Source organism: Epinephelus fuscoguttatus, linkage group LG12 (genome assembly GCF_011397635.1).
Source record: "Epinephelus fuscoguttatus linkage group LG12, E.fuscoguttatus.final_Chr_v1".
Taxonomy (NCBI): domain Eukaryota; kingdom Metazoa; phylum Chordata; class Actinopteri; order Perciformes; family Serranidae; genus Epinephelus; species Epinephelus fuscoguttatus.
The window spans coordinates 25,366,901-25,380,428 of record NC_064763.1 but is presented as its reverse complement, the minus strand read 5'-3'; the positions used below and the strand labels follow the sequence as shown (position 1 = coordinate 25,380,428).

At 39.5% G+C, this 13,528-nt stretch overlaps 1 protein-coding gene across 6 annotated transcripts in view; it reads left to right on the top strand.

Moving 5' to 3' along the window:
• LOC125898410 (disks large homolog 4) overlaps positions 1-13,528 on the top strand; it is a 91,177-nt gene that overhangs the window by 65,141 nt on the left and 12,508 nt on the right. For all 6 annotated transcript variants that reach the window (XM_049592198.1, XM_049592197.1, XM_049592196.1 and 3 more), the window contains 10 exons: positions 2,898-2,951; positions 3,856-3,906; positions 4,877-5,001; positions 8,031-8,200; positions 8,366-8,502; positions 9,997-10,141; positions 10,676-10,811; positions 10,968-11,124; positions 11,264-11,366; positions 11,618-11,732. In XM_049592198.1, coding sequence (XP_049448155.1) covers positions 2,898-2,951; positions 3,856-3,906; positions 4,877-5,001; positions 8,031-8,200; positions 8,366-8,502; positions 9,997-10,141; positions 10,676-10,811; positions 10,968-11,124; positions 11,264-11,366; positions 11,618-11,732 — 1,193 coding nt within the window. The remainder of the gene's footprint in view (positions 1-2,897; positions 2,952-3,855; positions 3,907-4,876; positions 5,002-8,030; positions 8,201-8,365; positions 8,503-9,996; positions 10,142-10,675; positions 10,812-10,967; positions 11,125-11,263; positions 11,367-11,617; positions 11,733-13,528) is intronic.

Sequence of the window (13,528 nt, the reverse complement as noted above, 5' to 3'; positions counted from 1 at the left end):
GCGTTATTTTACCACGTTCAAGTAAAACTGTCAATCAGACTGAAGCGACGAGAAGTGTGAGCGTGCAGAGAATGGGTCATGAGCCTCTGACAAACGCACGTGCACAGAGCAGTGACGATTGATTAGATCACCTGAGAGTCTTATGATCACATATTCAGGAGGGAGTGTGTTCTGTAGCTACAACTTTAATAGAGGCTGAATCGTGTGGTTTCCAGTGCTAAATTATCAATACAAAGTCTATTTATTCAACTCTTAATGGAAAAAGAAATCGATTTAAACACACTGCTTCACTCTTTTGCATCTCTGTTTCTTGCCTCAGCACAGTGCATGCTACAATATTGATATTCTTTTATTTAGGAAATGATTAAATCACATATATATGAAACACTGTAAAATCTGGGAATCAGTGTAACAAAAAAATCTGGATGTCTTTGAATAATGTGCATATTCTGGCGCTTATTTCGCTGCACATAAATCCATCATGAGGTAAAGGTCTGGGTGTGGATGGATTGGTGGTGCTGCCTGTACAGACATGGCAGAGGACGGGTTAGCTGAATAGGTGCTGTGCTAAAATATAGGTGGGCAAGAGCAGCCAAACACTGTAAATCCTAACAACCACGACATCGAACGACTTGACAGAGCAGAGAGAGCGAGAGAGGGCTCTGTCAAATCCCTGCAGGGAAACTGCCTGCACTGGGCTTAGATTTCTCTGCTGGCTATACTCATTATTTCTGTCTCCAGATAAGGATGAATTTGACGTAATGTTCAGCAGCACGGCCCGTTGGACACAGCTACACGGTGAGGCTATGCACAGGCAATGTTATAATCGAACAGTGTGCAGTTAAAGCCGGGCTCTGGCGTTGTGTTGGGGGGCTGGGGGACAGTTTTATGTCTTTACCTCATGTGCATGAGTATGTTCTTATAATGGCAGCTATATTTAGTATCATTCAACTTGATTAATAATGAGAAAATGGATCATAGGATGGTGGTGCTGTGTAAAGAACAGGCTTTTTACGGTACATTGTGAGATGTTATAGCAGGAAAATAAAAGGGGGTTTCAACAGATTGAGCATTATAACCTTCATGAAGGGAGGATTATTGCAGGACTGTTGCATTAGATTGCATTAGTTTTAGGTAAACTGGCAGCACATATCACTGTAATAATCTATGCAAAAACTGAACGCTTCTTCTTTGAATTCCTATGACAACTTAAATCTCTCAGAGAGAGTAACAGACTGACTGAGTGGAAAAATAACTTCCCGTTGCATCACTGGGTGAGAATGTGAAATCATTTTTTTTTTCTTAAAAGCTGAGAAAGTGTGTTAGGTTTGGTTGTGTGGTTGTTTGTGTGTGTCGGAGCTGTCAGGTCTGTGAAGGTCAGCAGGCTGATTTTATGCTGCTGTTTGCTGCTCTGTAAGCACTTCAGATGCACAGCGTCTCTCTCCCATGCTAATCAGCAGGGTACAGAACAATGACAGAAATAAACACAGGAGTTTAGAGGGGGGAGTCAGCGTGTTCTCCAACGAGTACAGTACTTAATGTTGTATTTACATCTTCCAACATCAGATACTTTGATTGTGAGACTAAATCCTTAAAAGGAGCATAAAAAATGAGAATATATTATACAGAGATTAAAGGGACAGTTCACCCCAAAATAAAACAAACACAGTTTTCCTTTTATCTGTAGTGCTCTTCATGTATCTAGATTCTTTTGGTTTGAGTTGTTCCAATACAAATACCAGTATTGGAAATGCCAACAATAGTGCCTAAAATGTTGATCAGGTATCAGGAAGTGCACGAGTCTATGCACCAATCTGATACGATAAGGTCAGTATACAGGTGATGAAAAAACGTTTTACCACAGTGGCATCAGATCAGTATTCGGTGCCATCTGATGCTTAAATTTAGGTAGTGGAATCTGTATTGGGGAGGACAAAATGGCATCAGAGCAACTCTAATTATGTTGTGGGCTGCCGAGTGTGCATTTAACATTACAGCACAGCCGAGAAGAATGCCGTTAATGCTAACACCTCGCACTGTCATGATCAAGAGCCTCTCGTCCATGATAAAATGCAAGCTTCCCTCTGCTTGGTGATACAGTTGGCAATACAGTTGGGTAGAAAGAAAGGTCACAACAAGGTCTGTGGATTATCTTGAGTAAGGAGGTGATGATTTCTGGAAAAGAGACATTGCTGTTGAGTTTTTCAAATGTATTTTAATTTACTTATTTAGGTATTTTTTTGGCGCTTTGAGCACCACAAAGGAGGGCAGACACCTCTATGGATGATATCTCCAACATTCGGAAACTCACACCAAAACAATCTAGACTGATAAATAGCACTACAGTGAAGAGGTAAAATATGTATTTTTGATTTTGGGGTGAACGGTCTCTCTTAAAGGAGAGGAATTAGATCATGTGTAAAGGTTAACTATTACTTTTTAAGCTAACAGAGAAGATTCCCAGCAGTTAGACCCAAACCACATCAATGCTAGAAATCCCATCCTCTCATTGACTTGCTGTCTTCAGAGGTTTGTTTTGAAATAAATAGTGGGCAGGAGGCAGATGTCCATGTCCACAGTATTCGATAACAAAAGCTATAATTCAATCAAGATAAACCAAAGACCAAGAGTTTGGAGGATCCATGGGGCCAAGCATAAATTATTACTGTGTCCATCATGGGTGTGTAATAACAAATGCTATCAAGCAGTGCTCTCGATCCTTTCAAGTGACAACCATAGTAGAATGAGGATGGTGTTATCTCAGCTAAGAGCTAAAATGGCCATCAGTCTTGGCTGTGACTGTAGGTTTCAGGGATATAGAGCCCATCCAGGAGCTGCCTCATCTTTGAGTTTCTGCCATTACTTCTTAATAATGTGTCTTCTCTCTCCGCCTCCAGGGAAATACTCCTCCAGTGGTTGTGAACACTGACACACTCGATGGCTCCCCATATGTAAGGATTATGTTTAATCTTCCCTTTATTGTATTATTATGTTAGGCTCAACTTAACTGCCTTCATATTCAGTCTGTGTTATCAGTAACTCCATTCCTTTCCCAGCATCCAGGTAGAGGTCTTTGTTTTGTTTTAATCTGAAAGATAAAAGTAATTAATTTGTCCCATTTTTAATTAAAAGTAGGCTTCTTTCTTTGATATACATTAGACTGAGCAGAAACATTACTCAATTTGATTCAAAGTTCTTTAATGTCTTTTCGAAAATGAAAGCAGTGAAATACCTTCAACATATTGTCATGAATTGTAAGGGATTAGAGAACTAGACTTCATAGAGAAAAGCTTCCCACCACAGACCAGTATTTTTTTTGCACCACTACAGCACTAAGAAAAGTTGTTTTCTAGGTCAGACACAAAAACAGTGAAGTCTGAAGTTCTTTAAATTCCCTCTTCCTCTGGGACTTGCTTAATTGCAGAGGTAAAGCTGATGTGTAGCTGAGTTGTTCAGCCAGAAGGCGAATTAGACTAAAAGAATAGTGATGCTATTTTCAACCAGGTACCACACTGGTCCGCACATACAGTACGTCAAAGAGGAGCAGAACGGTTCTGGATCACATTAGGTGGACAGAACTTCTGTTTAATAGGTGCTATAATTAGATTTTAGTGCTGATGATGCTGAGTTCAGGAGCTGACGGGAAATCCCCCAAGCAGGACTTCCGAGTTAGTTGATTAATAGCAACATATGATGATCGAGCCCAGAGGTAATGCTGAATCAACAATAGCTCACTTTAGGAATTTAACTGTAATTTTCGCTCATACTATTTAGGGCAACCTTGTATGATTGTTTATGTAACTGTAACATTTACTTTACTTTAAAATACTATAAACTAACGTCCTGTTCTGACAGGTGAATGGAACAGAAGGGGAAATCGAATATGAAGAGATCACACTGGAGAGAGTGAGTATGAGAAATGAATCCTTTAAACTTGATTTAAGATGTATTTATATGCAGTAGACATGGAATAAGAATAGTCTCAATAACCATATATAACCATCTCCAATCTTCAGAGCCACAATCAAAGAGGAACAAAAGATCCTGCAAGTCATTCTGATGAGAAACTTTCCCAGAATAATGAGTCAGTATCTCATTATTAGAATAATGACATAGAATATTAAATAATGAGAATCTTTCTCAAAATATTAACATATTTATCTCAAAATAATGACACAGTATGTCAAAATAATGAGAAGCTCTCTCAAAATTATGACTTGATATAAGGTGTATCATTATAATAAGATACTAAATTGATATTTTGTGATACCAATTCATTATTATGAGATACCAATTCATTATTATGAGATACTATTTAATTATTATGAGATACTACTTCATTATTATGAGATACTAAGTCATTATTATGAGATACTACTTCATTATTATGAGATACTAAGTCATTACTATGAGATACTATTTCATTATTATTAGATAATATTTCATTATTTTGCAATACTATATCATTATATATAAAATAAAGATTTAGTATCTCAATATATTGAGATACTAAGTCATTACTATGAGATACTATTTCATTATTTTGAGATATTAATTTATTATTTTGAGACAGTCATTATTTTGTAATACAAATTCATTATTTTGAGATACTATGTCATTATTTTAAAGTATTATGTCATTATTTTGCAATAATATTTTATTTTTTGTGATATTATTTCATCATTTTGAAAATACCACATCATTATTTTCAGATACTAAGTCTTTATTTTGAGTCCTTATTTCAAGAAAGTTTCTCATTTTAATGACTTACAGAATCTTTTTGTTGAAGTTGTTCATCAACCTGGCAGAAATGGGTTTCCATACAATGCCTCTGATGTGAATAACAATGCGCTTCTGTTCGTATTTACTACTTCAGGGTAACTCAGGCCTGGGCTTCAGCATAGCAGGAGGAACAGACAACCCTCACGTGGGCGACGACCCCAGCATCTTCATCACCAAAATCATACCTGGAGGAGCTGCGGCTCAGGATGGACGGCTGAGGTAAAACCACACACATCTAAGCTACAATAAACACAAAGCCAGCCTTTGTGCATTCATGTTCCCACATTCTAGAAACATGAAATCCAACAATCAAAAACGCCCATGGGCCCATTAGTCCGACCCGGGTTTCAGATAAAAGGAATGCTGCTATGCTGCCCGCAGTTACCCTGCCTTTTGTCTCCACCTTCCCGAACATTTTCTTTTGAATTCACTGATTCAGACAGCCAGTCATTTTTCTACCAGCAAACACACTTAGAGAAGTGAAACAGCAAAAGTACCTCACCTCTTCAGTTTAAGTCCAAAGTAATGTACCACAGATCTACCGCCTATTGACTGTCCAGACCGTTCAGCATCAACGTTACATCAGAGAAGACCTGCCTGTTTAATTCAAGATCTGAAAACCACAATCCAACAAATATCCTCTACTATTTTTGTAGGTTTTCAACAATTTTCTTTACTTTTACTGTTGTATTTGGTCTACAAACAACAGACTTTCTCATGTTGCTTTATTGTTTTTTGGGATGCTCAAAAGAGTCTTATACATGTATACATAGCACTTATGTATGTTAAAAGAGATGCTATTTTAAGCACATGATATAGCATGGTAAGAAAATAGCAATACACAGCAACTCCAATAAATAAACCATGTACAGAGGCATCCTTCTCTTTACAGTTGACCTATAAATGTCCATCTGAAATGACTTCAGAGGGTAAAGCAGACCTGGAGAGAACAATTTGCCTGAATGCAATGGGTTTTTTTTTTCCTTGGCCTTTACTGACTGCTATGAGCAACATATGTCAAATATCTTAAGGGAAAATACTTTAAGCCTTACTGCTTTTATAGTAGCTTAAAAATGAAATTCCTTGAAGACCTTACAAAACCTGCAATTTGTGAAAGATTTATGTTGCTTTCAGATGGTTTGAATTCTCTATTTGATTATTTAAAAACAAAAACATCCAGTGACGTTTTGTACAATACGTACATGTTGTTTACAGTTTAGTAGAAGTAGCATGTAAATCCCTCTGAGCACACAGCTACAGAGAACATTATAGGACGCTCTATGGTGGAGTTGTCAGAATTTTCAGCATTAAAAAATGTGTTGCTGTACGATAAAAATGTGCTCTTCTTTACATGCAAAAATATATATAATATTGCCTAATAAACAGTACACAGCTCACACTTTGTCAGTGTAAAATCCTTTAAATGAAGATGTCAGCAGCCATCGGTTCCCTTTGGAGTTGGCTTTAGCGATGCATCTCACTCCAGTCAGGAGACTTAATTGAAAGTGAGGCTTAAGAGTAATTAAATTAATTTATTTGACATTGTGGGCACAGTAGTAAAAGTTGAAGAAATATGTGAGGAGTCTTTAGTGATTAGACCCCATCGCGGTGTCATCGTTTCAAGGGGGTAGTGATGCCATGAGCTGTAAAGGAATAGTCCCATAATGGAGTCTAGACACTGATGTTGGTGGTGAAGGGGTGACGAGCAATGGCTGGAAATCTGCATGGATGTGATGTGGAGCTGGACATCTGATGGTGGTGGCTGTGATGAAAACTGTAGGGGAATGAGGTGAAGGAGATTTGACACTGAAGTGACAGCAGCAGAGAAAGGAACAGTTTTAAAGTTTGACATCATTGTGGTGATTGGCTCACAGGGGTTGTGGCAAATCTGATTAGTTGAACTTAAAGTAAGCTTTAAGAAGATTTTGTGGCGTGTAGCTGAAATGTCTCCTGATTAGAATTCCTTCAGTTTTTATTGTGCAGCAGGTTTTTACTGGGAGCTAAATTATCCGCAGGGGGACTCCATCTTTACAAAACAAACAGACCCTATCATTTAAACTGGTGAAAACACTAAATAAAGCAGTCTCAAGGTCACAAATCACTGTTTGGCAGGTCAGAGATGGCCGTTAGCCTAACGCATGCTAATGTGTGCTTAACTTTTCTCTCTGATAACTTAAGATCACGATGTTCAGGAGGTTTTACAGGGAGTTGTATTATCTTCAGAGGTCTCTTCCTCTCCAAAAAAAACAGACACTGTGATTTAGACCACTAAGAACACCAAATAAAGCTGCTAAACATATGTGTTTTTCCAATGCCGCTCATCCCAGAGGGGCTTCTAACTATGGTGGCTGATGAGTCAAGCACAAATGGCCCTGTCTAGAGCCAGTGTTTGGTTTGTCCATTCTTGGCTACTGTAGAAACATGGTGGTGCAACATGGTGATCTCTGTAGACCAGAACTCGCTCACTATGTAGATATAAACGGCTCATTCTAAGGTAACAAAAACACAACCATTTTTATTTTCAGGTGATTATACACTAACAAAAACTTACTGTACATATTATATTCCATTTCTGCCAATATATCCCCCTTAACCCAACACACTGGACCTTTAAGAGTGAACGCCTTCAGTCAGCTCAGAAGTGGGAGAGGAAAGAAAAAGAGAGAAAGAGAAGGAGAGAGAGCGAGAATGTAAATAAATAGAGCAGGCATGAAGATAGTCCTCGTGATTGAACTTTCGCTAAGCTTAATTTGTTAAACCTCTGGCAGCCCTCAAGAATTATTTCAGTCTTACAAAATTTTACACCCTATAATTTTCATGGCCGTGAAAATCAATTTTAAACACATGAATGGAATAGTGATAAGTAGAGTTTTTAGGCCCTTGGAGGAAGAATGTGTTCATCTGAAAATAGCTATTTCATCAAAATCTTCTTGCCTGAAAATCGGCTTCCCTTCCGCACACAGGCTGTCACTTGCACTTCACGTATCAACTCCTCATGATTTTCAGGAATGCAAAGAGAGCTAAACTGCAGCTAACACTTGTGCTAGATCAATAGTAGAAGAGTTTCTGCCCTCGTTAATATTGGATACTTAGAATTGGGGGAAAGGCCAGATGTCTGTGGTGAAACTGGATCCCCAGCACAGCAATAGCAGGAGATTGACTGCTTCCTGACCTCCTCTGGTGGAGGATTACACTCTTCATCAAAACAAAAACTCACACTAAACTGTCTCTCTCTTTCTGTGTCTTAGTGTGAACGACTGCATCCTATTTGTGAATGATGTTGACGTGAGGGAGGTGACACACAGCCAAGCTGTGGAGGCCCTTAAGGAGGCAGGTGCTATCGTCCGCCTCTATGTTCTCCGCAGAAAACCAGCAGCAGAGAAAGTCACTGAAATCAAACTCATCAAAGGACCTAAAGGTATGTGGAAGTGTGGACTGGTGTACAGCATCACTGCTTTTGTACGAGCTTAAGGATGCTTTATACTCGGCTAAGCTGTGCCCTCTGGATTTAGCAAATCTGCTCTGTGTTAACCCATACCTCCTTTGCTCACTCCCTGCCTCTCTCATCACTCCCTTTTCTCAGGATTAGGTTTCAGCATTGCTGGAGGGGTGGGAAACCAGCACATACCGGGAGATAATAGTATCTATGTCACCAAGATCATCGAAGGCGGAGCGGCTCATAAAGATGGGCGTCTGCAGATCGGGGACAAGATCTTAGCGGTTGGTCATTCATATGGAATAATAACCAGCACGGAGAGATATACGGCCTTACACATATACATGTCACTAATAGCCTCAGACTCTCACCTCTTGAGCACATAGACACACATTCACAGACAAGCACACTCACACATTTGTGTATACAAGCTGCACTGATGTATCAAGAGCCGAGATAAATTACAGCTGTAATTTTCATGGCCTGAAATTACTTTCATTAATATGTTAATAGATGTGTAGGATGGGATGAATGTTTAACTGGAGTGCTGCCACAGTGTGTCTCGAGCAGCATTGCTGCCACCTGCTGGAGAACAGAGAGACTGTCGCAGAGCAGCTGATGGCAAGCTCAACACCAGCAACTTCAAAATGGTGCTTGGTTTCTACTAAATGGTGTCTCAGCAAATGCTTTACCTCTTCTAAATGGGATACAGCAGCATGCTTCTACTCATTGTGAATCTGTTAAAAAAATACATCTGCCATCAATGGATATATTAAGCCATAAGTAATAATGCTTTTTGTGACCTTAACACACAAAGCTAGTTAAGGGTGGGACTTGCATACCTTTAAGGGCTCCTAATCCAGAAAGGAGCCCTAGCTTTATTTGTGATTGACCTTATCTTTACCTCTCTAGTCTGATAGATGCTCAGCAATTTCTCTTTTAATTTCTAGAGTAAGGAATTTCAAATAGTTAAAGCTGGAGTGCTGAACTTTTGTCTCCCCCCTCTGGCAATGACAGTAATTACACAAATACTGTCAACATATGCTTATACGCCAGCAGGTGAGCTCGCCACATCATCCCCACCTGCAGGAGCCCTCTCTTCAAGTATTTATTTTTTTACTTTAATCCTTCCTCTTGATCTGGAGAATCCACTCCAAAAACTTTTCTTGGACACTTCTTAAGATTTTCCACTACCGCACCTGCTGCTCTGTCACTATGGTGTCTTCCTCCTTCCTGCCCCCTTCACCTCTGGCTGGTTGACGTAAAACTCACAACTTCCGTTGTGCCAGCTTAGGAAAGTATCCACAGACACAAGACATCACAACTCTGTTACATGGGAAATACAGAGTGCTTTCCTCAGCTTCAAAAGGCTTAATCAGCATTGTGTGAACTCTGTGGCAAAGACTTGAATGTAATTTATGTGTAAAAGTCACACACTCCAGCTTTAATTTTACCTTGTGTATGATTTAAACTAGGTCTGTGCTGTAATAAATCAGTTTAAGCCTTACTGCGTTCCATTAAAAATAATCAAGTGAATTTACTTTCATCACTAATGGTGAAATTTAAAAAAGATTTTGCCGCTAAATGTCTATCTAATTTTGATCTGTTGGTGTCATAAACGTTCTAAATTTCAGATCATACATCACAAATGTGAATATAAATGTGTCAGTATGAAATGGAGGACCCTGTGTCACCTCTGGTCTCCCTCTCACACTGAGCCTTGTCGTTTTGTGCCTGGCGATCCTGATTGTGTTTCCCTGCTTGTCTTCAACAACCAGGTGAACAATGTGTGTCTTGAGGACGTGATGCACGAGGATGCGGTGGGGGCTCTGAAGAACACAGCTGAGGTAGTGTACCTCAGGGTGGCCAAGCCCAACAACCTGTTCCTGACCAACTCCTACAACCCTCCGGACCTCACCAGCAGTAAGCCCCTGTCTCTCTGTGTGAAAATCTACACTGCGTGTTGCAAAGTAAGGCTAGCGAAAAAAATCACACCAGAGAGCTTTGTCACCAAATGTCCTGCCTTTCAGTTGATGTATTTCCAAGAATGTACACCCACAAAAATGAGAGAATTTTCCTTGGACTTGAAGCAGCAGTCAAAAGTAGAGTAGAGGGAACAACTTGTTCTTTCTAACTCACTAGAGATGGCTGTGGGAGTTCTGTGAAAATTCAAACCTGAGGTGTTGTACAGGTTCAGAGGTTTTTTTTCTTTTCTTTCATTCCTCACAAAAACACAAAAAGTGTCCTTGACCTGAATCCGCATCTTGATAAAAGTATGTCCTTGTAATAAAAGAATCTGAGCAGGACGATACTATTTCTGCAAAAGGCCTTCATGAGATAATTAAAGATTTTTTTAGGCACACTAAGCATAAGGAAAATATCAAATTCCACCAGTGCATGTAGTCGGTTGAAAAGCGGTATATTATACCCACTTTGGTTTTCTGTGTATTTTCCCAGCATATTCTCAAATGGACACTGAACTCAGCCACCCCAACTACCTTGGGTCAGACTACCCACAAGCCCTCACTCCCACCTCACCTAGTCGGTTTTCTCCCGTTCTGCATGGCATGATGGGAGATGATGATATCCCCAGGTGAGCAATGATTCTTCAGCTCAATATGTACTGTATAATGTTTTATTATTAGCAGTACCAACATAAGCAATTGTAGGATTAGCGACGCTAGTGGTACGGTTTATATTATTGTGTATAATATTATTGATAATATGTCTACTTTCTTCTCTCTTCCAGGGAGCCTCGCAGAGTTTTGATCCACCGAGGCTCCACTGGTCTGGGATTCAACATTGTCGGAGGGGAGGACGGAGAGGGAATCTTTATCTCTTTCATCCTGGCAGGAGGGCCAGCTGACCTCAGCGGAGAGCTGCACAAGGGCGATCAGATCCTCAGTGTAAGGACACTTTTATCTTCATAAAAGTGTCACACACACACACACACATTAATGCATTCTACAGTTACACTAAGTGATTTTTCAGCTGCAGGTGTTAAAAGTCACACTGTGTGTGTGTGTGTGTGTGTGTGTGCATCAGGTGAATGGTGTAGACCTGCGTATGGCCACACATGAACAGGCAGCTGCAGCACTGAAGAACGCTGGCCAGACGGTGACCATCATCGCTCAGTACAGACCCGATGGTAAGGTCATAACTGTCACACATAACGAGGATATCTCATTTCTAATATTGTACAAATTTTCAAGTCAATTAGTTGTGCAATTTTTAATAGTAATTTTCAACTGGTAGTTGCGCGGTTCACTAAGTTGAGGTATCAGAATTGGTCATAGGAGAGAAAATGTCGGATTGGTGCATCCCTATAACTTATTAACTAACTATTGATGTGTCTGAATGTGGGCCAAAAATGTTTATGTGTTTATTTTTCTGTTTCAGAGTACAGCCGCTTTGAAGCTAAGATCCATGACTTGAGGGAACAGCTGATGAACAGCAGTATGGGCTCGGGGACCACGACGCTAAGGAGCAACCCAAAGAGAGGCTTCTACATCAGGTCTCACACAGACACAAGCAAATGCATCTAAATTTGCACAGTAGTCAACATTATGTGAAGCATATTTAGCCAAAACAAATGCCTGATTGACCAGCAATCTCATAATAGCCAGCTTACAATCAGGGCAGCTGTTACGGGGCCAGAGGACTTTATACGTGACATGACCGGCTTGCTCTGCACTTACAAAACTGAATTTTTTTGCGGCATCCTCATATATTTGGTCATTATTTGAGCAAAACTAGTCATCCACTGAAGTGCTGTTATGGTGCCAACTGTTGTTTTTAAATTGATGAGTAACAACAAAGCCTTTATAGATCTGAAATGTTGAGTTTGGAAAGTGAGAATGTGAGTCATTGTCACCAGAGGGAATTTGATTATTAGAGAGAAATGATTAACTGTAGACACTGCAGACGATCCTAAATTGCACAAGTCAGAGAGGGTCCAAATGTGCGTGACTGTAAATCAGAACAGAGAAAATACAAGACAGTAGGTAAAAGAAATCACAATACACTACATGCAACACAAGATAGAGGAAATAGTACAGTATGTGGTTGTAAGTACTGTCTGAGTGCGACTGTGTGAGTGGGAGTCCAATTCATTCAGAGAGTCTAATGAGCTGCGCAGTTCATTCCCTCTTAAAAGCTAATAAGAACAGTTTTACACATTTTGGCCTTTTTTATGTTTTTATTTTCTAATGAGGTCAAGATTTATGTCTTGGCTTATGCTGGCTAATGGCTTAAAACTTTTAATATAGGGATTTTCTGAAAAATCCATAGAGAAAATTAATGGAGCATTTATTCATCAATCACAGGCTGTATAGCCACACGCCCAACCCCATCAACCCCTTTGGCAGATCTGCCTTTACACACTCAAGTGAGGGCAAACCCCAGGACAGGCCTGGATTAACACAAAGTCCTTACAATGTGTATACATTAGAGGGTACAAACTGTAAAGGACTTAAGAACATACATTTACATACAGAAAGCATATATCAGAGCTAAACTTTAAGGCTACACGGTCCAACAAAGAATGAGGACAACATGTACCACAGTATGACTCACTGTGTGTTCACATAGGGCTGGGAGATATGGAGAAAATCTAATTTCACAATATTTTTTTAACTAAATATATTAATATCAATATTGCAACGATATTGTAGGGTGCTTTCACAAAATATTTACGCAATGAGATTATCTGATAAACAATCAGGATATAACCACAAGTGTTATCAGTCTAATAAGCTTAGAAAATGAAATCACTTAACTGTAATGCAGCCTTTAAAAACAGGAAAAGACAACACTTGGTAGGAAGATATCCATTTAGATTTCATGTGTACAGTTCACCACTTCACCCATAGACCTCTTGTGAGCTATGTACTAGTTAACAGTGGTGGATGAAGTATTCAGGGGCCATATTCACACATCTCCCCTGTACAAAGAGTTGCTCCTAGTGACACATTCTAGGAAAATTCTTAGAATTGTGACGTTTCCTCACAATTTCCCCTTAAAGTTAAGATTAGGTCTTGGTATCTAAGACCTTAAAAGAGCTTCTAAGGGGGAAAACTGTTGGAAGAACAGAGGCGGACCTTTAAGAGGCTTGAGAGTTTCTTAAACTGAGGACAAACTGGTGGACAGACAAAGAAAAAGGAGAAATATCCTCCAAATGCTGGATGGCAGTGAGCTAATGAAATGCAACAGATTAGATTGTGTAGGAATAATATCTGTGGTCAATATTATTAGGGATACACACACATTTCCCACCAAACATCATAATGCTACAACGCCAGAAATAAAGTG